Source organism: Malaya genurostris, chromosome 1 (assembly GCF_030247185.1).
Source record: "Malaya genurostris strain Urasoe2022 chromosome 1, Malgen_1.1, whole genome shotgun sequence".
In the NCBI taxonomy this organism is placed as follows: domain Eukaryota; kingdom Metazoa; phylum Arthropoda; class Insecta; order Diptera; family Culicidae; genus Malaya; species Malaya genurostris.
Window position 1 is genome coordinate 69419416 of NC_080570.1, and position 25755 is coordinate 69445170.

The 25755-nt window shown below is 38.0% G+C and overlaps 1 protein-coding gene across 3 annotated transcripts in view; it reads right to left on the reverse strand.

Moving 5' to 3' along the window:
• Positions 1 to 5049: 5049 nt before the first annotated feature.
• LOC131440374 (uncharacterized protein DDB_G0283357-like) overlaps positions 5050 to 25755 on the reverse strand; it is a 306700-nt gene continuing 285994 nt past the window's right edge. For all 3 annotated transcript variants that reach the window (XM_058611630.1, XM_058611629.1, XM_058611631.1), the window contains 3 exons: positions 7643 to 12499; positions 6150 to 6982; positions 5050 to 6083 (listed from right to left, as the gene is read on the reverse strand). In XM_058611630.1, the coding sequence (XP_058467613.1) occupies positions 5793 to 6083; positions 6150 to 6982; positions 7643 to 12499 (5981 nt within the window). In that variant the 3' untranslated portion in view covers positions 5050 to 5792. The remainder of the gene's footprint in view (positions 6084 to 6149; positions 6983 to 7642; positions 12500 to 25755) is intronic.

Here is a 25755-nt window from a genome sequence, read left to right on the forward strand (position 1 = left end):
TTGTGATAAAGTTTCGCCCAGAAGAAGGACTCCAAGCTTAACCCTTCTCCTTATCGTGCAGATTCTATACCAACTACGCTACTCTAAAACATGTGTAGAATATGATTCAGAACGAAAAAGATGAAATAGCGCTGAAAGATATACTTGCTGACTGCAGAATTTTTTTTTTCGGATATACAGACATTTGCAACCCTGTCTGAGGATTTTTGAAATTTTTACCTGGCATCTCTTGGCATCTCTGGTAATACTAGTACTCACACAAGCTATAAGTGAAATTCAACTACACGCAGAAAAACCCGAAGATTGTTGTTTGTTTTCCATCAAACCAAAAGTATAATTGTTTCAAACCGAGATATCACAGATTCAAACAAAATATGCTTGCTTTAAACTAGAAAATGGCTGTTCCAAACAAGTGTTTGAAAAATAAACCTTGATTGAATCAAACCAGAATTGTTATTATCACTATATCAACAAAAGAATTCTTTGGGATTACCCGGAACCAAGGATGGCTTTTATCGTATCAAAGAACGCTCACTAGCTACACTTCACACGATTGAATCAGTGCCATCAAAGAGAGACGGATATCATCGCAGCAACATGAAACCGGCATGGTTCATTTAACAGAGAATGGACATCAGTGCGAGAGCGAGTTTCTCTCGATTACCTGTCTGAGCATCACGAGTTAGAACGCTGCTGTGGGGATTCTCTCTGAAGCAACAAACGGTCGCTTATTCTCGTTTCGCAATCCGATTATATATGGGCAGTTGATAATTGCGATAGAATCATACTATTCCACCTTATGTGCATATAACCTTTGGATAAATTGTGTTCATGAAAACATATGTGAAATACTGCAACCTAGTATGAGGATCATCAAGTCGAATCATCGATTCGATTTTCTGCGATAATTGTCAACTTGAGTTCTCTCTTGGTAAATTCCACACAGCACCAATCATTATCAGACTGTGATTTTTTCAAGGGCCGTGAAATATTCAGAGTATAACGTGGAGCGAAGAAATGTAAAATGCTGATTTTGTGTAATGCTCTCCACCGTTGTTTTTTCATCAATGCAAAAAGACTGGCAGCTGTGACGTAATCGCTCTTGTCGGAAGCGAAACTAGCTTTGTAAACGACACAAAATACATCTGCTCGCAGTGGCGATAGAATCCAAACTGATCCAATTTTTGTTAGGAGCTTTCTTTTTACGTGATTTCGTTTGTAGCTTTTTCACTAATGGGCGGTCCTAACGGCTATAAAAATAGCCGCATACTGAATATTAATGTCGATTATTTCATTTCGGATTTGCATAACTTATTGAAAGAAACTATCAATATGCTATAGGGATTCGTTTTTAGCATTCAGAAGGACCAAATTGAGGAACTCACTACGATATTCACCACTTTTGGGAACATTGTTCTCGAACGATTTGTTATACAGCAGCAGATATTTTGTTCTCTTCCTCAGAACGCGTTCTGATTGGCTGGTGTTGACATGGGTCAAATGAGACGGGTTTTTCAATAGTGTACTATTGAAATACTTCAATGCTTTTGCTATACACGTTTAAGTTCAAAAATTTCGATTCTATTGGTAGTTAAATTATATAAATCCTTTCACAGATCACTGAGCTATGAGCTTTAAAAATACGAGCAAGGCAAACGCGCCTGATGGATTATCCCCTTTGATACTCGTTTATAACACGTTTGCTTGGGGATAAAGAATTTTTTCCTTCATTGTTTAAACGTAATTAGCATTAGTGAAAATTTGATGTCCATAATTTAATGCTCTACCGTACTGACACCAAATAAAAATAGAAATTGGAGGAAATATGAAAGGCTTTTTGAAGTAATTTTTGGAACACTGTAGCACTATTTTTTATGCAACGAAGCTTTTGAAGTAATTTTTGGAACACTGTAGCACTATTTTTTATGCAACGAAGCTGATTTCTACCAAAAAGGTAGATCATAAAATTTGTTTGTAAATCATGCCCACTTTGCAAAATCCGTGTTCAGTCATAATTCCTTTTTTACCCGCATATTCACAATGACAATAAGAGCGCATTTACTTTTAACATTGATCCTTAAAAATTGTAAGTAAATCTAAGATGCTAAGGATTATGTTTATCATAAAGCTGTGTCAAACCTATGTCAAATCTATTTCGGAATGATTTCAAATTCAAAAAGGTTTTAATTTTTGAATTTGAAACCATTCCGAAATAGATTTGACATAGGTTTGATACTTCATTTTTTTTCATAAGTCTTATGAAAAATGGTCGACTAGGTTGGAATGTAATCTCATAATGGTTTTATTAGGATTTTGAGGATTTTAAAGTTGTTATGCTATATTTATGAAGTAACACTCAAAACTACTACAAGTATTTATTAAATTGAATTCGTGTTCTGTTTCAATTTACCCACACTGAAAAGCATGATTTGCTGTTCTCTATTCACACTTAAAATAACACTCTTTCTAAACAATTTAAAAACAAGTTTTCTTCATATTAAACGGCATTCAACTCGATGATATAAGACAAAGTAGTTAGAATGTTTAGAGTTTCCAGAAGTGAATATAGGGGACCAATGTGATAAATAGAATTTCGATTGGTCATCAATAAACAGGATGATTACACAAGTGGTTTAATAATGTATTAGATATGATAAATATTGTTTGTTATTACCACCAATCCATATCAACAATACATTTACTTGTTATTGAATAGAAAACAAATGCTCAATAGTGCTGATTTTATGTACAAATATGAATATATTGTTTTCCTTATTTGTATTTCAAAACTTCAACAAATTTATCAACATTTCTTGGTTTGACTGCTTTTTGAAAATGTGCTAAGACGTTGATAAAGTATATAAGCTTTTAAAACGATGGCTTTTCATCGTTTGATGCTCAGAAGGAAATATTGTTTCGTGAGTTCACCATCGCTCGCCAATGGCGCTGGTAGCAGTAAACAGTGAAGTGATTTTGCATAGTACAACGAAAAATGACCGTAGTACGGAAATCACCGTTGTATAATGATGCTCGCGTGATACCACCGTGATTCAGGGTGACAGACATGTGATTTCATGGTGTACAGTGATTCCAATATCACATGTCTATCATACTCTTTTTTCCGGCCCTTTGGAAATGACACGCCGAGAATTGGAAATTATTTATTGGGTTTGTGTATTCGCTATATACTTTTATCCGTGTAACTGAAACTTTGGAGCTTTTAGCTTTGGATGATAAAAGCTATGCTTGAGTGAGATAAAAGTGGATTTTCGATGAAGTGTGGCCAATATTTCAGAAAAAGAAACAGAAATCTTGGATGATTCCAGTAACAATCAAGGGGCTGTTCATAAAAGACGTCACGCTTTTTTTGACGATTTTTGACTCCCCATCACCCCTTTGTCAAAAATTGTCACAGAAGCAAAGACCCCCCACCCCCCCTATGTCACTTGTCACGAATTCAAAATAAATAAAATTCATCTCAATACATTCTCAATATGTATGACAAACCATACAAATATGAGAGAAAAATCGATTTATTACATGCTGTCATTAGATTAAAAAATATCCCTAAAACTACAAAATCATCGGAATTATTGTATTAATATCAATCATATAAATTAACAAAAGTATTTGGTTGGAATTGATGAAACATTTAAATCATCTCTTTTATTCCTCCTAGGGGTACACAGATATATTATTGTTTTGGGAAAAAAATAATATTTCCTTAGTGTAGCATACAGGGCTGAGAAAATAAAGACCCAAACCTCATCAAAACGAGATCACTGCCGGAGAATCTTTTCATGATTAGTTGATCAGTGAATTTTAAATCACATCGATCAATATCGGTACTGATCTTCCGTCACACAATGGGTAGTGATTTTGAGCCAAACTGATTCTTGATTTATGTAAGTTCAATCATTGGATGATTCTATAAGCTTTGATGTTAGTGGAGGAAAATCACATGTGATCAAGATAAGACATGACATGATCTACGTCTGAAATCGTTGATCTCCCGCCTTTTTTCAAATGGAGTATGATTGAATAAACTGCATCAGAATCAGATAAGAGAAATTCTTATGATATACTGTGATCACTACTAGAGCATCAAATTACTGAAAAAATTGTCAGTGCATAACTTAAGTTAAACCGTTTGAAGGCATCTTTTTCTTTTTTACTCATATTAGGCAAAATTTATTAATTTCGCTAATTTACTCGCTCTTCCGTGCACTTTTGCTGATCACAAAAAAATGATTTCCTGAATCATTCATTTCAGAATTTACAAGAAGAAGCTTTTACATCAACAAAAAGAAGTTTTCCTACAGAATGTAAACGTTTATTGTGAAGATTTTTTTCAGGAAAGATGGCAAAGCAATAATATAATTAGGTATTTCAAAAATGCGCTCATTGAAAATATTGGATGTCACATTCCAAAAACCTCCCCCCCTTCCCCTTGCAACAAAAGATCACTTTTTATGAAACAATCCCCTCCCCCTTGCGGCGTGACGTCTTTTATGGACAGCCCACAAGTCAGGCAGAAGATTTAGAGGTTCGCAATTTTTATACTAAGAGTCCTAAAATTTGCTCAGATTTTTACATGCCATAATAAGGTTGCTTATAACTTGACTTATACTCATTTACTCCCCCATGCCCTTAAGGAGCTGTTTTGGAGAAGTTTGGATGAGCGAACCGGTCGTTGAATCGATTTAAATAGATTTATTTTTTCCTGTCCAACGCGGTATTGTAAATCGAAGAATGTAATGAAAAGTCTTCGGAAAGAAAACGCTCATTTTGTCACGTTGACGGGTGGATATCTTGGAAGATAATAATGTTATTTTAGATTAAAAAAAATTTGTTTATTTTAAAAATTGTTCACTAATGAAATATTTATATTTATTTATACTCGGTTTTAACCAGTTCCAAACGAATCGTTACAAACTCGAAGCCCTCCTAAAGAATGAAGTAACATCATTATAACTCTCCCCTCCTTTATAGGCTTCTTATGTCATCTAAGAAATACAGTATTGGTTTACACAATCAAAAACTCACTCATTTTCTACAATAAATTACATTTATTCACTAAATGTTCCTTAAAAATAGTTACATTGCTATGGTTTATATTCATAAATAGTTCGCACACGGTGTCACGTAACGACACTTTTCTCGAAAACAATCGGCAACTCTCTTCTGCTCAACACTTCTGGAGCAAGAGAGACTCGTTTTCAGGAAAAGAAAAAAATGGCCGCATCTGTGTATTGTGATTCTGCACAAACACGACAGGGCTAATGACTCTGTGCTGCGAACTGGATATGAATGTCATCTTCCCTTGAGATAACCCACGTAGTTTTCATGTCGAACTACTCTTTCGATGCTATTTTCACTCCTTGCGGAAGGTTGGAAAATATTTACATTTGATAATAAATACCTACGACTTTAAATGACTAATTTTCGATCCTAGTGTTCATATCTGTGTCAGTTTCGATTATTTTCGTTTTCTTCCAGTATGGCTTTTGAGAGTTGGTTCACTGAAATATGACATCTTCTTGACTAGAACTAGATAGATGTCTTTTGAAATATTTTTGTTTAGCTAGTGCCTTCTTCGTACTTGAAAACGTGACTCCAGCGATAATATTCGTGGAAATATTAGTACAAATCAGTCCTGTTGGTGGAAGCTCTCTAGTAACCTGTTAAAACTAATGATCACTTAAAGTATACCTAACTAGCTTATAGAACAAATCGCATGTCTGATCTTGGTCGTTGACTAATTGCTTCGGTCTTCGCGTCTTCGAATCGGCTTAGAACAGACTTTTGCGCCGGTTTCCGATGTTTATCCATTCTACTGGCAGTTCAGTTCGCTCTTGCATCGGTGTGTTTTTACATTCCGGAATTTTAGCCACTCGTTCACATCGTCGACTCACGTCCCAGTAAACGTAACCTTTTGGACAACGATACATACTAGGCATTAGAGTGTCGACATTGCGACCTTCACCTGGTAGGCATCGTACAAAGGTTGAACTGCATTTGTTGTTATCCAGGGCAAAGTGGCCCTCCTGAGGACAAAGTGGTTTCATGGAGCGAAGTTGCATCTGTAATGGAAATTAATTACGACGATGGAACAATACGATATACGTTTTTCGGTTAGAATTACTCACCACATTAGCAGGCATTCCAATCGCGCTACGAAGGACTCGCATACTTGGAGATTGGCATTGTTCGTCTCCCTCTGATGGCTCGTTACACTGAATTCCCTCATCATTGTATACGGTATTGTTGGGGCAGCTAAAAACTACTATGCTGTAATCATAACTATTTTCTTTCTGTGTACATTGGTAAAACATGTTGCAGTCCTTCGGGTGTCGACGGAAGCCAGTTGGACAAACGAAACTAGTTTGTCCTTCGTCGGCCGTTGGGCACTTGCTCTGACAACCTTCTGGGCACTGTTGAGGACTGCTTTTCGTTGTCGTTTCAGTACTAGATTGTTCTGTAGTTGTTTGGGGTTCGGTTGCTGCTGGATCTGTTGCCGAAGCTTCGGTCGTTGTGGTCTCGGTGGCTGCTGTGGTTGTAGTTTCTTGTACAGACTGACTTGTCGTTTCTGAACTGGCATCAGTCGACTGACTGGTGGTTTCTTGGTCAGTAACAGCGTTAGTTTGAGTTATTTCTTGTGATCCCTCTGTTGTTTGCGCGGTTGTTTCTTTCTCTGGTTCAGGTTGAGTCGTTGCTTCCGAAGTACCTCCCATCGTAGTAGTTTCACTGGATGTCTGAGAAGATTGTGTAGTTGTTTCCTGGTTTGGCTGAGTTGTTGTCTCGGATTGTGTTGTACTTTCTTGGTCCGTCGGTCTTGTTGTTGTTTCTGATTTCTCTGTCGTCTCGGATGTTGTCTGTGTGGTCGAGTCTTGGCCAGCCGATGTTGCTTCTGTATTTTCTGCAGTCGTTGTCTCATTACCTGATTCATCTGTAGTTGGATTAGTTGTACCACTTGGTTTCTCTGTAACATAGGAGGAAGTCGTTTCAACACGGGAATCTGTGGTTGTCATCATCATTGGCTCAGTGGATGAAGATGGTTCTGATGTGGTTGATTTACCCGAACAGTCTCTTGGAGGTGAGACACTGTTCTCGTGGTTACATGTATTTACACTAGGATCCCAGATTGTACCCTCGGGACAGTCAAAGTGGAATACGGAGAAGTTTTCACCCATCCCGTCCCAATCAACACACCGATAGAATTTAGTACAATCGTCGGGATTCGGAAAATAGCCCGCCTCGGTGCAGTTCACCGGGGTTGGTGATGATGTCGATGATTGCATGCTTGCTGTTGATGAAGTTGACATGCTAGTTGTTGATGAACCAGGTGATGTTGTTGTTGATGAAGGTTTTTCCGTGCTAGATGATGTGGTAGTCATGCTTGATGTTGGACTAGAGGTGGTAGTTGTCATGCTTTGGGTAGTGGATGTCATGCTTGGGGTGCTTGAGCTTTGAGTGCTACTAGTTGTGCTTTGGGTAGTGGTAGTCATGCTGGTGGATGAGGAAGATTGGGAAGGGGATTTGGTGGTAGTAGTGGTAGTAGTTGTAGTTTTGGTAGTAGATTCTGATTGACCAGATGTGGTGGATGATGTTGTCGTGGTAGTGGATGATTGATTATTGTTACCTGTTTGGTCGCCGCACATTTCAACTACATTTTCGTGATTACAAGTTTGAAGTTGTTGATCCCAAGCGGTACCTTCGCCACAATCGAAATCATATTTAGTATAACCCCCTTTGCCATTATCGACACAACGGTAGAACTTCTTGCAATCATTTGGATCTCCCATGAAACCTTCCGATGTACATTCACCGCTAGATGGTTGTTTTGTGGTTGTTTCTTGTTTCTCTTCTGCAGGTGTAGATTCTGCTGCATTGGTAGTTGTTTGTGCTTCAGAAGAAGTTGTTTCTTGCGATGATTCTGTAGTTACATTTTCAGTAGATGACTGTGTTGTTTGACCGTTGTTTGTAGTTGTTTCTTGTGATGTGGCAGTTGTTGTAGTTTCGGATATTGCAGCAGTTGTGGTTTGCGCTGAAGTTGCTTCTGTTGTCACCGAGGTCGTAGTTTCTGCAGCTGGTGTAGTGGTTGTTTCAGCCGCTGTTGTAGTTGTGGTCTCAGCCGACGAATCAGTTGTAGTTTTTTCTAGCGAAGTTGTTGATTCGGGTGCTTGAGTAGTTTCTGTTTGTTTTGAGGTCGTTGTTTCACTTGTAGAAGTATTTTGATCTGTGGAATTCTCAGATGCAGTAGTAGATCCTGAAGATTGCGTAGTAGTCATTTGATTTTCCGAGTCGGGAGGGCTCTGCGTGCTTTGAGAATCTGGCTCAGGTGTCGGTTGTGGTGGTCGATCTGCTCCACAATTTTCTACTTCGTACTCATAATTACAGTTTTGAATTTTTTCATCCCACGCAGTTCCGTCAGCGCAAGTGTATTCGTGCTTGGTATAGCCTCCATTACCATTATCCACGCACCGAATAAATTTCTTACAGTCACTTGGATGTGACATGTAGCCTTCCGCTTCGCATCCTTCTGAAGACTGAGTGGTTGAAGATTGTGCTTCGGTAGTTCCCGTTTGACTTGATTGGGTAGTACTTTCAGAAGTTTGTTCTGTTGAACTTCCCATAGTTGAATCTTCAGTTGATGCTGGAGTAGTTTCTTGACTTGAAGGTGTGGTTGTTTCTTGATTTGATGGTGAAGTTGTGGATTCGCTTTGAGCTGTTGTTGGTTCTGTTTTCTGAGAAGTCGGTTCTGTTTCACTACTACTCGATGATGTTGTTTCTTGTCCAGAAACAGTTGTAGTTTCAGCAGAGCTCGTACTTGAAGATGATCCTTCGGTAGTTTTTTCCTGGGTTTCAGTGTTGTTGTCTATGTTTTCAGTTGTAGTGGAAGCCTTGGATGTTGTTTCCTGATCAGTTGTCATTGGCTCTGTTGAACTAGACGGATCTGGAGGTAAATAAGTATTACTAGGCCCCTGTGGACTTCCACCTTCTGGTCGACCTTCATTTCCTTGTGAAGGACTTTGTCCGCCGGTACCACATTTTGAGTTTTGAACAGATTCAGGATGATTACATGCCAAAATATCATTATCCCAAACAGTACCAGCACCGCAATTAAATTCGTATCTAGTGTAGCCACCATTTCCATTATCAACGCACCGATAGAACTTTCGACAGTTGGACTCATGTTCCATAAATCCTTCGCGTTCACACACTCCATTGCTACCAGCAGGCTGAGCAGGAGCACTTGTAGTGGTTGTCTGCTGACATGGTGGAACAGTAGATGTTGAGTTACTATTTTCTTGGTTGGGTGTTTCTGATCCACTTGAACCTTGTGTTCCGTCTGGACCTTGTGTGCCGCTGGGACCTCCAGAACCTTGAGTACCTTCTGAACCTCCAGAACCTTGAGGACCTTGTGAACCTCCAGAACCATTTTGTCCGTTGGAACCATTCGGACCGTTAGAACCATTTGGTCCGCTAGGACCTTGATAATTATTGTTGTTTCCATCAGGACCCTCACCTCCTCCATTAGGTCCACTCGGGCCTTGATTATTATTATTTGAACCATTAGGGCCCCCTTCTCCACCGTTAGAGCCATTGGGTCCATTAGAGCCATCCGGGCCATTTTGTCCGTTCGGGCCATTCGGTCCATTAGATCCATTTGAACCATTCGGACCGCTAGGTCCTTCATTATTATTGTTGGGTCCATTTGTACCGTTTGGACCTTGACTATTATTGTTGGAACCGTTTGGACCATCTCCCCCGCCGTTCTGGCCATCGGGACCTTGAACATTATTGCTGGGTCCACTAGGGCCTTGTCCTTCCAGGTTTCCACCATTTTGACCATTATTGTTTCCATCGGGAGCGGATGATCCCGATGAGCTACTTCCTTGTTCCATTTTTTGATGGCAAGTTGAGTTTTCAACAGCCCAAGCATGATTGCAGTTAGATATGCTGTCGTCCCATACTGTGTTATCACTACATTTGAACTCATATTTGGTGAATCCTCCTTGTCCGTTTGACACACAACGATAGAATTTTTGGCAATCATTGGGATCACCCATGAAACCATCATCGGTGCATGTTGGAGAGCTACCACTGTCAGTACCGGAAGATGATGAAGAGGGCTTAGAAGTGGTACTTTGTGGTTTGGTTGAGGTAGTTGTGGATTCTGACATAACACTAGAAGAACTAGTAGTGGAAGCTGCGCTTGAGGTTGTTTGTAATTCATTGAGATTTGGGTCCGTGCTTTCGTCGGGTTTTTCCGATTCTGATGTTGTAGACGTTCCGGTAGAAGAAGAAGTAGTCGATGGTGCACTAGATGTTGTCGCTGCTTCAGTAGTTGATTGAGTGGCAGTGGTTGTTGATTGCGCCGTTGTAGTGGTAGTTGTGGGAATATCTTCTGTTGAGGAAGCTTCAGTTGATGTACTTTCATAGTTCGCAGAAGCAGGACCTGATCCTTGTTGGTTGTTGTTGGATTGGCCTGGTGGATTTTGTGCATTGTTTGAACCTTGTGCCGACTCGGCTCCATTTTGTTGTCCAGTTTGGGATGCTGATTGATTTTGATTTCCTTGATTGTTGTTATTGGATTGGTTATTTTGATTACTGTTATTGTTAGAATTTTGATTATTATTGTTTGATTGATTATTTTGGCTGTTCTGGCCTTGATTGTTGGAAGATTGACCTTGATTATTGTTCTCTTGGTTGTTGGAATTAGATCCTTGACTACTGCTACTTTGACTATTATTATTAGATCCTTGATTGTTGTTACTTTGATTGTTACTGTTGGATCCTTGACTACTGCTGCTTTGTCCTTGATGTTGATTGTTACTGGATGAACTTTGTTGTTGATTGTTGTTCCATTGGTTGTTCGAGCTTTGGCTCTGGTTGTTACCTTGGCTATTGCTGTTGGAGCTTTGACTCTCATTGGTTCCCTGTCCACTGGACCCTTGATTGTTGTTATTCGATTGGTTGTTATTGGAAGAGCTCTGGCCTTGATTGTTGTTGTTCGATGATTGATTGCTGGATCCTTGATTGTTATTATTCGATTGATTGTTATTGTTTGATGATTGACTGCTGGATCCTTGATTGTTATTATTCGATTGGTTATTGTTTGATGATTGACTGCTGGATCCTTGATTGTTATTATTCGATTGATTGTTATTGTTTGATGATTGACTGCTGGATCCTTGATTGTTATTATTCGATTGATTGTTATTGTTTGATGATTGACTGCTGGATCCTTGATTGTTATTATTCGATTGATTATTGTTTGATGATTGACTGCTGGATCCTTGATTGTTATTATTCGATTGATTGTTATTGTTTGATGATTGACTGCTGGATCCTTGGTTGTTATTATTCGATTGATTATTGTTTGATGATTGACTGCTGGATCCTTGATTGTTATTATTCGATTGATTGTTATTGTTTGATGATTGACTGCTGGATCCTTGGTTGCTACTTGATGAGCCTTGATTATTTTGGTTATTCTGATTGTTTTGGCTGCCACTGCTTGAGCTACTGCTTGAACTACTGCTTGAACTACTACTTGAACTGCTACTGCTACTTGAACTGGAGCTACTGGAAGAAGACTGAGAAGAACCGCCTTGTCCATCGCTTGTCGATGTAGTCATATTTTGATAATTACTCATTTGACTGTTGCTGTTGCTCTGTGAAGACGTTGTGTTCGTTGTTACTCCGTTTTGTGTCATTGATCCGCTAGTTTGAGATGAATTTTGTTCAGCTGAAGCATTTGTTTGACTGAAAGATTCCATGTTTACCACGTAGTCATTCTCTGCTCGTTTCGTGCATCTTTCAACGGCATAATCATGATTGCAAGCATCAATTCGATCATCCCATACGGTTCCTTCAGCACACCGGAACGAGTACGTCGTGAATCCACCATTCCCATTTGAGACACATCGATAAAACATTTGACAATCAACAGGGTCCCCAACGAAACCTTCTTCATTGCAATGTGAATTGCCATCCGTCGTCGAAGATTGTTCTCCGGAAGATGAAGGTTTCTCATAGTGATATCCTCCGTCTTCTGTATTGTTATCACCGTTAGAATTAATATCATTTTCATTGTCAGATGGTTCCGGTTCGACCGGTTGCTGTGGTTCCTGCGTTTCATTTAAATCCGCAGGTTGTTCAGGTTCCGGTTGTTGCTCTGGTTCTGATGGCTGTTGTGGTTCTGGTTCTGATGGTCCAACTGGTTTGGAACTCTCCGATACTTGCTCTGCATGTGACTCCTGTGGTACGTGATTGTCATTACTATCGAGTTCGTTGTTCCCTCCGCCACATTCCGGCCGCTCAGAGTTGCTTGGGTGAACACATGTATTCTCAACCTCGGAGTAAACGGTTCCTGGTCCACAGCGAAATTTGTATGGCGTTAGCTTGTCTCCTTCCTGCACGCATCGGTAAAAAGCGTTGCAATCGTTTGGGTCTGCGACGAATCCTTCCTGTTCGCACTTGAAATTGGCGGCTGCAATGAAAAATAAACATTATATTAGGTTAGACATGTAATTACAAACTTACTCTACAGTCAGTAACACACACAACAAAAAATGCGCATTGAAAAATACTTCAACGCAAACCAATAGTCAGTGTTGGTGATTGCCGATAATTAGACAGAAGCTGCTCAATATTTCTCTACATTGTATACACCATTATCAATCCGGTAGAAGATGCTACGAGAACTCATGTCTCTCAATGCATGAACTGTGAGAGATTTTTTCTTCATTTATACGCTCCACTTCATACTCTGAGTATTTCACGGCCCTTGAAAAAATTCAGTATGGTAATGATTCATGCTGTGTGGAATTTACCAAGAGAGAATCGCAAGTTGACAATTATCGCAGAAAATCGACTTGATGGTTCTCATACTAGGTTGCAATATTTAAAAACTCTTGTGTGGAACATTCACATACATTTTAATTGACACAACTTATCCAAATGTTATATGCACATAGTTAGAATAAGCGGCAATAGTAAATTGATTCTATCGCAATTATCAACTGCCCATATATAATCGGATCGCGAAACGAGAATAAGCGACCGTTTGTTGCTTCAGAGAGAATCCCCACAACAGCGTTCTAACTCGTGATTCTCAGACAGGTAATCGAGAGAAATTCGCTCTCGCACTGGTGCCCATTCTATGTTAAATGAACCATGTCGGTTTTTTGTTGATGAGATGCTATCCGTCTCTCTTTGATGGCACTGATTGAATCGTGTGAAGAGTTGGTAGAGAGCGTTCTTTGATACGATAAAAGCCATCCTTGCAAATAGTAAACATACACCTTGAAAATATCGGGTGAATTTACGTCTTCTGAGACTGCCTTATTTTGGCACTTCAGTTTCAAGTTATTATCTTATACTACTGAGAATTTTATCATAAATTGCTGACCATATTTTCGAGAAAAAAAAATTGTGTTGCTGCGTTAAATATAACAAGAGATATTTGCTATTAAGTTCTAGCCATTCTTGCACAGGGCAAATTTTGAAAAGGCGCCCCATAGTAAAGTAAGTGGTATTCACGACAAAATGAGTGATTTTTACAGTTTTTCGAACACAAGTTTTATGCATTCTGATATGCTTTTAAGGATTGAATCAAGTAAGTTTACACGACTGCCTGAAAGGTGGAGTATGATGTAGTATGACTGCAGTGTAGTCACCACCATTGAAACCGTCTTTTGTCTTTGGACCAAGTTTTAGAGAAGGCTTTCTGACATGTCAAACTTTCCGAATTTTACGAGATAGTTGCTTCTGAATTCTGAACAGTCATTTCTATTGGTTGGCTCTTCATGATGGCCCAAATATTTCCGATTAGGTTTGCGGTGTGAGATTGAGAGAGACCATCCAAAGTGTCAATGTGATTGTTTTCCTGGCGTGACAGTTGGCTTCGATGCTTCCGGTCATTGTCCTCGTGAAGGACCCAACCATCGACTGACTTCATAAGGCTTAGTTAATAACTTAAGAGCATTTTCGCAGCATTCAAATTTTGCATGAAAAGCAAGAAGCAACCGAATAATCATTCTGAAAATCCCAACCAGGCACGTTTCATTCGTACTCACGCTCAAAAGTTTCTTCCCAAGAGAAAACCGTTTTCGACAAATCGCAATCTTTATGCTTCTCCATTCATCTTAGGCGCTTTTCCACATACATCATATAGTAGCTCTAAGCAGAGGTTTTGATCTTGCTACTTTGGTTTCTTGTAACTTTGTCGTGATTTCTGACCGTTTTTGATGAGTCACTGCGACTCTTTAATAGTTTTAGCTGCCGCTGTGTATATTATTATAGGACGTTTGAAATAACTACACATAAAGACACAAACTTCGCGTTCTTCTTCTTCTTTTCTGGTTGGCGTCACCTCAATTGAGATGACGCCGAATTGATGGCACAGCAACTAAGGCTATATTGCCAGTTAATTTTCGTTTATAATCCAATGGACTTTATTATCACTTGACTACAAGCGAAAATCTCGCTGTGTGGCTGCGTCGAATCGTCAAAATACGGCTGAAAATCCTTTCTTTCTTACGAAATACTCGAATTTTCTCCGGACTAACACGATGCAACGTGCTCACCCGTTGAGAGTTTCACCGGAAGTGAAACTTCGCGTTCATGAGACTCTATAAACGATTTTGTTTCGAGAAACATTTTTGATTTTGAGGTAACGATGTCCCCATTAGTTAGAGTGAGATCTGCTGTCTCTGTTCGATAGATTGCCTTTAAGAGTTTTCGTGGCGCTATAACAGCAGTGTTGCACAATTGTCAAACTATTTTTCCGGAGGTATCGCTTCTTAAAGACAAAGCAAACATATTGTATCCGCTTTCATCACAATCTGTTGATTGAAAGTTGAGTAACCGGCAAAATAACATGGTGACTCTATCAATGAGATGACTATTGGTACAAAAGCCCTACCATTAAAAAAATACAGAGTGATATGACATTAAAAATGCAATTTTGAAACTCTTTCCTCAACAGATTTAAATTGGAAAAATAGTCAAATAATTGTGACACACAATCTAGGGTTCTGAAGTTAATTTTAGGAAGTTAAAACCTTCAGTTACTAATATATCATCGTCAAGTGCGTTCAAGAGTTATTTATAGCAATATTCAAAACAAGTTTTTTTTAGATCTTCTGCTTCCGTTTGTTTGCTATGTTTGATGCTTGTTATTGGGTACGTACCTAAAGTCCCCAACAGATTGGTGTTCCCGAAAAGCCTATATAAAAATTTCCAACGCTGATGCATATCAACGGATTTCTGCTTTCTCTACGGATAATCGAAAGAGGAAGTGAACAAAGAGAATCTGACATTTGCAATTAGAACCTAATCTTATGTTCATCGAGAAATAATATAAATCCATCTTCAAATCACCTTTAAGTACATCATTTTCTGCAACCCCATCGTGTATCGATGAACCAAAATGACTAGCGAATAGCAGTGCAGTCAACACCCACACAAACGAACACATATTTGGCAGCGCCGTATTGCACACCGACCAGATGACTACCATTTTAAACCATTTTTAATGCCAATCTTATGCTCCATAAGAGTATATCAATTTCTAATTATTTTATCAGGTTACATGATTATTGTTTGGTTTAATAGACTTTCAATCTCGTCAGCCACTCACTAGACAGCCACCTGCTTCGATGGTGGCTGGCTTTCTTCTAATGTAAGATAGCGTATATTTATAGATTTCTTTTTTGTGCGAAGGTTCATACGATGCAGAAGAAAGCGATACTTTTTCTTGCATGAACCGATCGAAGCAGAATTGCCACTAAATGAAATTCGAGGAGTAAGCAACGATCGAAATCGTCGACCGTGCCAAAGAAATCAAACGGATGACATCATGATGACATGTTGTGATTGGCTGGTGAAAACGTAGGTCGGTTCAAACCAATTATTCATACGTATGCTATTGAAATACTGAAACGACATATTTATGTTAAATGTTTCCGAATCGATTGGTTGTTAAATTATATCAATCCATGAACAAATAACTGAGTCATTATCGTTCAAAATTATGACAGAAAAATTATATTTAAATAAAAAATAGACAGGAATGATACAACGCATAGTTAGAAATTAATTTTTAACCCTATCGTTCAAACATTCAAAAAAACCTCACATATTATTGCTCAACCGGAGAAATAAAGTGATATCGACTGGTAGTGGAATGAAGTTTTTGAGTGCTGAATTGGACCACAAGGGGTCAACTAAAATGTGAACTTAACCGACCGTGCACAATTAGATCAAATAACACATGGATCAATAAGTCCCGAGACTAAAGCAGAGATGGCGCTCGTAGTAAACCAGTAACCACGTCTTTCTAGAGTACTAACCTTTGCTTGAAACGGGTCAAAATTTTAAGTCGATCCGACCAGAAACAGCTGAGTTATCGAGGTTGGAGTAAAGTCGTTTTGTAGTTTGTTTAAAAAAATGGAAAAAACCGAGTTTTGTGTTTTGATAAAACATTGTTTTTTAATGGGTAAAAACACCGTGCAAGCGAAACAATGGATTGAAAAATATTATCCGGACTCTTGCCCATCAAAAGCAACGATTTGTCGGTGGTTCGCCGAGTTTGAACGTGGTCGTACCGACACAAATGACGCGGAACGCTCGGGTAGACCTGTGGAAGCCGTTACACCGGAAAATGTGAGTGAAGTGACAAAAATTATAATGAAAGATCGTAAAGTGAAGCTCCGTGAGATTGCTGAGATGACACAGATATCATATGGAAGTGTATTTATCCTTCATGAAAAATTGAGCATGAAAAAGGTTTTTTCCAAGTGGGTGCCGCGATTGCTTTCGATAGAACAAAAACAGCAACGAGTCGAATGCTGTTTTTGTTCCATCCATGTCGAAATTGAACGAATTGGGCTTTGATCTGCTTCCCCACCCCCAATACTAGCCAGATTTAGCCCCCAGTGACTACTGGCTCTTTGCTGATCTTAAAAAAATGCTCCAGGGAAAAAGATTTGGCTCAAATGAGGAGGTCATCGCTGAAACTGAAGCTTATTTTGAAGCGAAAGAAAATTTCTTTTATAAACATGGTATTGAAAAATTGGAAAAACGTTGGAACCATTGTATCACCCTAAAAGGTGATTATGTTGATGAATAAAAAAAATTTGCAAAAAAATGTTGTTTCCATTGTTAGTCTCGGGACTTATTGATCCATGTGTTACCAAGTTCTTTTCTAGCGGGAAGTCTTCTGAGTTGTGTATCATAACATCTACGGTAGATCAGTTGGTGGAACGATTTCCCCGGAACAAAGAAGGTGGCAGACGGATTTTAAACTGTCTCTGGGAAGCTTATAATGCCTGCTTATGGATTTCATTATTTTCATTTTATCAGTCATAATTTCAAACTGTCTTTTTGTTGGGTGAGGAGTGTATCGAAAATAAGCTATCCACAAATTTTTCTTTCAAATTATGATAAAAAACGATATTTTATTCAAACTAAAAATTGATCCTTTATTGTACGAGGTTAAACTTGAGCATAAAGAAAACCGGATGAAATTTAAGTTATTCCTTCACGAGTTTTCGAACTTTTGATCGAGCGCTCTTCATCAAGTTCCGGACAAGTGTTGCATCGCATTTTTTGGACGCTTGAACCCAATTTTTTTTGAACTCCTGCATGTTCCCAGCTGCCTAACCAGTCTTCTTGAAGACCCTCTTCACGATTGCCCAGTAACGTTCGATGGGTCGAAGCTGAGGCCAATTTGGTGGATTGATATTTTTCTCAACGAAATGTATACCCTTTTCCGCAAGCCAATCCAGCCAAAACAGTGGAGGTGTACTATGCTTCTTATATAAAGGCAGCAATCTCTTCTGGAAACACTCAGATCAATAGATTTCTGCATTTATAGTTCCGGTAGTGTAAAAAATGATTGACTTCAAACCACAGGAACATATTGCTTGCATACCAGTACCTTTTGACCGAATTTCTCCACTTGAATCGACCTGTCCGCATCGCTCACATCCTTCCCAACGACGACAGTAAAGTATTGTGGACCTGGAAGGGTTTTTGAGTCCTCTTTTACATAAGTCTCATCGTCCATCAAAACGTATGCATCCGGACCCTGCAAAAGACGCGAATACAATTTCCGGGTCCTTGTTGCTGCTCGCTTCTTCTGTTCTACACTTTGTTTCGAGATTTTCTGCTTCATGTAGGTCTTTAGGTGATTTCGCCTCTTGATACGCTGGACCATTCCGACACTGGTTCCTGCTTTTTTGGCAAAATCACGTATTGACATTGATTTGTTCTTCATGATTAGAGATACAACTTTCTGGTCCAGTTTCGGGTTGAAAGAACCGGGTTTTCTGCCTCTTCTTGGTAGCTCATCCAAGGAATAGTGTTCTCCAAACTTATTAATGATGGTTCTACCACTGGCATGATGAATTCCAAACCGCTTTGCCAATTTTCGCATAGTAATACCCTTCTCACTTAGGCATGTGTCCAGAACCTTAATTTTCACTTCCTTTTCAATACGCGACATTTTGAAACGCGGAATTTCAACCGCACAAACAAGTAAAAAATCGAAAGCTGACAGCCAAACGCACAGCATGCTGCGATCTGAGCATAAAAAAACATCACAAATCCATGCGTACAATACAAATGTATGTGGATAGCTTATTTTTGATACACTCTTTAATACAAAAATTTTCTGCATAAGGTCTGTTTTCTTGTGGCGATTTTTTAAGAGTCATTCCTTTTTTTACTTCTTGTGTGAGAGACAAAAACGAAAATATTTTAAATCAAACAGTTCATTTGAGATCAAACTTTTTGTTGAGACTCTCATGCGACGACTTTTCAGAGGGGAAATTATCACTAGACTTAAGCTTTGGCCTTAAATATGTACTGTGTTTATTACATTTGTTAGTATTTGATTCTATGATTGTTAGAAAAACTCGTAAGTCCTCTCATTCAGTAACAACTAAGCGATATCTAGCTCTGGATTCTGGTCCTGAACACTGGTTCAGAATATTGAACTGTCGAACAAGGTTTCTGGGTCAGAATACTGAATCTGAGCCTGGATTCTCGAAAAAGATTTTTTATCCGAATATGGATTCTGAAATTTAAATAGAATTCCGTACTTATATTCGGAACATGGATTTGGATTCTAGACCTGGAGTTAGATTGGGAATCTGAATTCCTGCAGATACCTTAACCTAGATTCTGGACCTGGATTCTGCGCCAGAGTTCAGTTTTCTGAAGTTCTGTCAGAGTTTCCGAAACTAAATTTTGAACCTATGTTGCACTTGGACTGCGAGCCTGGATTGGACTCTGGATCTGAGTTCTCTAGGATTCCTCAATACTAAACTTGAACCTAAATTATTGACAGAGATTTTAAACCTAGACCAGGATTCTGAACTAGGACGCTGCATTTGGATATCCGACTATTTCTGGATCTGTATACTGAATCTGGACATGGCTTTTGAAGCAGAAATCTGACAGAGATTCGGAACATGAGATAGAAATCTACACTTGGATACTGAGCATGGATTTGGATTCCAGACCTGAACCTGGTTTCTTGGCCTGAACTCTTGATGAAGGTTTTGGGTCTGAATCTGGAGCAGGATTCAGGATTCTAAACAAGATTTTTACTCAAAAAATTTGACAAAAATACTGGGAATGCACCAGAATTGTGAACCTGGAATTTGATCCAGATTTTGGATTCTGAACCTGATACAGAATTCTTTATTTGGATTCTGGACCTAGACCTGGATTCTGTACATGGATTCTAAGCCAAGAACTGAATTCCAGACCAGGATTCCGTACAATAACTCAGAACCTGGATCTGAATTGAGTAACTTGACCTAACCTCTGAACATGAATTTGTGATCTGAGTGCATAATCTTATTTCTGAACCTAAAATGACATCGATTCTGGACCGAAATTCTTAGTCTGGAACTGAATTCCGGAACGGGATGCTGAAATTGGACTCAGATTCTGAACCAAAATTCTTGACAGAGATTTTTTACCTGAACCTGAATTCTACATCTGGATTCTGGAATTTAATTTTTTAACCTGGACTTGGATTTTGATTCTGGGCCAGAATTCTAACCTCGGATCAGCTTTTTGAACCTAAAACTAGAACCGACTTTTCATCTGAATTCTCGACCTAGTTTCAGAACATGGACCTGGATTCTTGAGCGAAGCTTGGAATCTGAGTTCTAGGCCTGTATTTTTGTCCTGGATTATATACTTGAACTTCTGAAAGGAACATAGGTTTTCGTGTGTTTTGGACATCAGTTCTGATCCCAGGTCTGAATTTCTGACAAAAAAAATTGGATCTGAACCTTAACTTGTGAACCGGGAAGCAGTTGACGAAGGCCACAACTTGACGAAAGTATCGAAGCCCACTATTTGCGACTCATTGCGTGTTTACTACCCACTGATAATGAGCTAATGCCCACTAGTGGGCTGCAGGGACCAGTTTGGGAATCACTGATTTAGACCGATAATCCATACATTGAATACCTTGAATAGAGACAGATCTCAACTCACAATGCGTGTACGATTATGCTACTATTTAATAGTGAGATATATTTATTTTTATGGATTTGATGCATCGACTTGATGGTGAATATAATCTTTAAAACTTGGGAAATATCAAATCGATTTTTAACAATTTCGGCAGCATTTGAAGAGCGCAAAGTGCACTGAAATTGAAAATTGTGGCTCTCTGACATGTTGGTGTACTATTGTTTTTGTATTCGTTTTAATCGGATTCATAATAAGTTAATTAAAAAAAAACAATGGTAGGATGAAGAAACGACCCCAAATAGACGCGGAAACGGATTTCAATAGAAACAACAAGAAGGCAGTTTTTGGAGTACATCGACACGAGATTGACCTTATAACGGCTTCCAATGAAGCAATTAGGCGTCAGGATCGAGATTAAATTAAATATTGTGAGATATGCTTTCGAGAGTAAATTAACACGCTGCTCCCTTTCCACAGTTACTGGGAGTATTCTGTCCAGGTGCGAAAAGCGGTGGCTACAAGTGCTTTCCCCTTTATTGGAAGAAGCATCGAAGCACGAGGGAATTTGCTTGCCATCTATAGTTATGTACGACGGTCACAGAAACCAACGAAGGCGCCAGATGGGTGTGATGTAATCTGGTTGGGTGTTCCGGCTCTCTAGCATAAGCGTGTTTGACCTACGGTGCTACTTTTTAGGTGGCGATTGTTTCTGATGTAATGAGTTTTTGGTTCTTTCTGGGAAAAGTCCACAAAAACTACGAACCGATACTCGAGGACTGTCAGTGGTTCCACAAAGGAGCGACTCTGTTGGTATGGAACGGTAAAGTGCAATGACTGTACAGCAAACGATAAGAATTAATTAGATTTTTTCCCGCTCTTGTTTTCGAACGACCTCCGGTACGATGGTATTTTTCGAAAGTGTTTAGTAAATAAATGCATCACAAGGAAGCAGGAAAAGTTTCACTTGACTCGAGTTTTCCGACTGAAGAGAGGTCTTCAAAGAGCTTGTTTTATGGTTCTGGAAACAACAAACAAAATCGAATGGGATTTCGTTTGTGAGTATTTCACACCTGATCTTTGCAGAGCAGATTCAGAGTGTTATCGAGATGACGGCGAATCCATATTTCTACTTCTTTTTTCCTGATTTGAGGGGGCGAATTCGATATACACTGAAATGAAAATCTTATTTTTTTTTTGTTTCAATTATAGAGGCTTTAACATTAATGTCATTCACCTCTTCGGGCCAGAAAAACTTTTTGACCCTATGTGCGGGGTTGGGAATCGAACCCAGGCGGGCTGCGTGAAAGGCATTGACTTACCCATCACGCTATACCCGTCCCCACGAAAATCTTATTTATATTCATTAGATTTGTCATATGAATCATATGCAGAATATAATTCATAGAAATTATATGGAAACTTATAATCTTTATTTAATGTGTACGTCAAATCTAAATGGACGTTATCATAATGAAAGTTATAAAAATATCCCATATAATGTATATGGAAATCCGATGGAAGTCGTGAATCGTACTGCTTGAAGCTGAAGAAATAGTTGTGTCTCCGATATTCATCAACTGCTCCAGACCATTTTTTCAGGAAGTTCCGCATCTCAATGTAATTTTAAATCGCTGACAAGACAGCTCATCCAACTTCGTTCAAGGATATGCGTTAACGGACCATGAAATATATATCCGGTACATTTCATTACTCTATCTGTCTAGTAAGATTCATTTTTATTTTCAGTCTCGGGATCTCATTTCTTTTTCGCAAATATCATGAGGTGCTCCCTCACCGAACAGAATACTAGTAAAGCTTGAATCCTCAAAGAAAAGTAGTAGTTGGCGATTATCTGCTATTCGTATGAGCTCTATTGAAAGTTATATATATATATATATATATATATATATATATGTATATATATATATATATATATATATATATATATATATATATATATATATATATATATATATATATATATATATATATATATATATAATTTTTTTAAAACTAGTCATATGGTATATATGAACCTATGAAGTGAATATTATATGCGCTTCATAAATTGTTCCAATGTATGTTGTGCGGATATCTAGTAATGGTTATAAGACGCGCCAATCAATTTGACTCAGACTGGAAATTTCATTCGTTATATGGAAATCCTGTAAAAATAACGTTAAGAAGAGTTTTATGTTTCATAAGATTATCTCATATATTTGACATGATGTTGAACACATCTTGTAACTATTATTGGAAATGCTAATAGTGCAAAATCATTAGAATATCATATAATGTGAAAAAGAAAATTTAGCTCAGTGTACTACAATCAATGAATCCAAGTGAGAATTGTTTCTTTTTGCCTTTCTCTTAAGGCAATCACTTTGCAAACCTGTTTTTTAACAGGTACAGAAAAGGTTCGCACAGTTTCGTCGAATTGCTGTCCAAACCCAAGTTCAATTTAGTTCCCGAATAACTCAATGAAAGAGCATTTCCATAAATGTGATATGCTTATAGGCTGGCAGAAGGCAATAAGAGAATTTCAGAGTGATTTTCAAAAACTTAAAAACTTAACTAAGAAAAGTAAAAACGGTTATGTGCCCTAAGCACAAACTTAGCTTTACCCCTAAATGACCATACCTGAATCGGCCAGTATTAGGGTTAGGGGTCCCTATTTCCTCTCATTTGTAAGGAAGTCGCCTTCAAACCCCGATTTAGCCACTAAAATCACTATAACTATTTCATATTACTGCTTGATTCGCCTTGCTCCACGTTGAGAATTGATTCACATTTCTTGAATATTTAACTAATATTCATAAAACAGCTAAAAACACTTATGATGTTTTCACTACTCTGCTCCAAATTCCATCTCATTGGATTTTTATCCATCCTATCGTTGATCCTTTATTCATCCTATAAATTAGCAATGGCGACAGCAATCAAAACAAAATATTCCACTATTACACTCTCAGGTTCGAAATGTCAGAATTCTTCTTAAAAACGGCCTAATGCAAACTATGAGACAACACACGATATTTTTAAAACCAGTTTGAAATCATTTCAACGTTTAAAAATTTTTATGTCGTTTCCGTTACCTTTCGCTTTGAATTTAAAGCATTGTTACTATTTATTCATTAGCCCTTCTTAAAACAAAGTGTAGAGCCCGAGATGCCATTTATACTGATTTATTTGTATTGTATAGATTTTTGCGTTCGCATACTGATTTAAATCAAAGTGCAGATTTTATACAGATTTCCTAAATTTAATACAGATTTGTACAGGTTCATTGAAAGTGAGAAGTAGAAAATTAGACTATATATATATATATATATATATATATATATATATATATATATATATATATATATATATATATATATATATATATATATATATATATATATATATATATATATATATATATATATATATATATATATATATATATATATATATATATATATATATATATATTGTTATTGTATATATTAACTCGTTGAATATTCTCGTGAGCGGGGCAATGACTTACGGAGATATAAATAACTATCTGTTAACATCATTTTATTAGTGAAAACAGATAGAGCAGATATCGACTTTCTATGCAACGGAATACATATATTCTATGGCATCTCTGTGCACAGCCGATGAAACACACACCTCACAGCGTTTTGTTGACGTATAGCGGAATGAAACCAGTGCTACTAGATTTGCACCAATGGTTATTTCATTAGTATTTAACACGCGCTTTTTCGGGTAATATTCGAAGCAAAAACAGTTTTATTGAAGTATTAACAAATACAAATTATAATACGGAATACTTCGACAAATTTTCAAGGACACATTTTGCATCGTGCGGTACACTGTCATGATACACTGTCAGAGTGACAATGTACTTTAACGAGTTTTCTATAAAACTAGCAACACTGAAGGGTAAGAACAAGTTCACCATAGTTACTGTTTGTAATAGTGAAAAATAAATAAACAAACAGTTTTTATCTGAAAATCAAGATCACAAGCGAAATGTAAGTTAAACAATAATCTAGAATGGTTAAGCCACCATGAATATACTACTAGCTGTATTGATATTTGTAGATTCGTGGGTGTTTGTGTTCATTTTTCATCTTTTGTGCTAGTGCCGGTGATATTTAGACTGATTGTTGCAACTTTGCGAAACCGTTGAGGCAACTTTGCGAAACCGTTCGCCAAACGAGAGCAACCGATTTGTTCAGAATTTTACTCGTGGAAATAATTATCTACTGTGTTGAAAAATGAAGAAATGGTAACCTTCTGTTCTTTTAAGAATCCGAAGCATTTTACAAAGATCTAATGAGATTTTACTTGAAATGGACAATTTATTAGTAGAGCAATATACCAAAATAAATGTGCATTTTTAAAGTGCTCTGCCCCTTGTCGACAGCAGTTCGACGTCAATCTCGCGGTTATGTCTCTAACATCATCTACTACAAGTTTTTTTTCTAGAAATGAATTCTATTGTGCACTTTGATTGATGACAAATGAGTAACAAAAATCGTTTCGATATAAGAAAGATTCCACTGATAATGTGATCTTCAATGTTGTCTATGATGAAGGATTTTCATAAGGCGATGGAACAGCAATCATTTGACTAAAGATTACCTGATGGTTCCATAATAAAGTCCTTGTCAACCTCGAGCAGATATGCGAGAAATATGCCAATGTTTGTTCCATGCGCCAAACCAATCACATAAATATTGCTCCGTGAAAACCACTTCGCATACGTGAATGAATATTGAAAATTATAGCAAATCAACTGAAATTGATGCGAATGGAAATAAATATTTTATCGCCTCTCAAACGCTGTTTTGCATCTGTATACAGAGCATAGCCAGGAGGCATTTTTCCATGTTTGAGTTGTGCGAGAGTTTTCGGATCCGTTGGCGAACTGTTTGGGTGGTGCTCGAAGTATTCCATTCAATCAGTGTCCACGGGCGAAACACGGTGTGCGGAAAAATATATGATTGATGACAGAGTGTTTGCTAGTGAAAAGTAAATAGCATCAAATCGAAATTACGGTGGTCACGGGGAAAATCTCGATATAAAACGCACGTGGTTTTCGCAATTTTATTTGCTGTATCGAATCTTTAGCTGGCTGGAATCAAAGACATCATATTAACAAGATATCCAGCTCTCACATTTCCCGAACAAATAATTGGCAACACCCTTTTTTGCGAGCATGTCGCCCTCAGGTGAGTCCGCATCGAATCT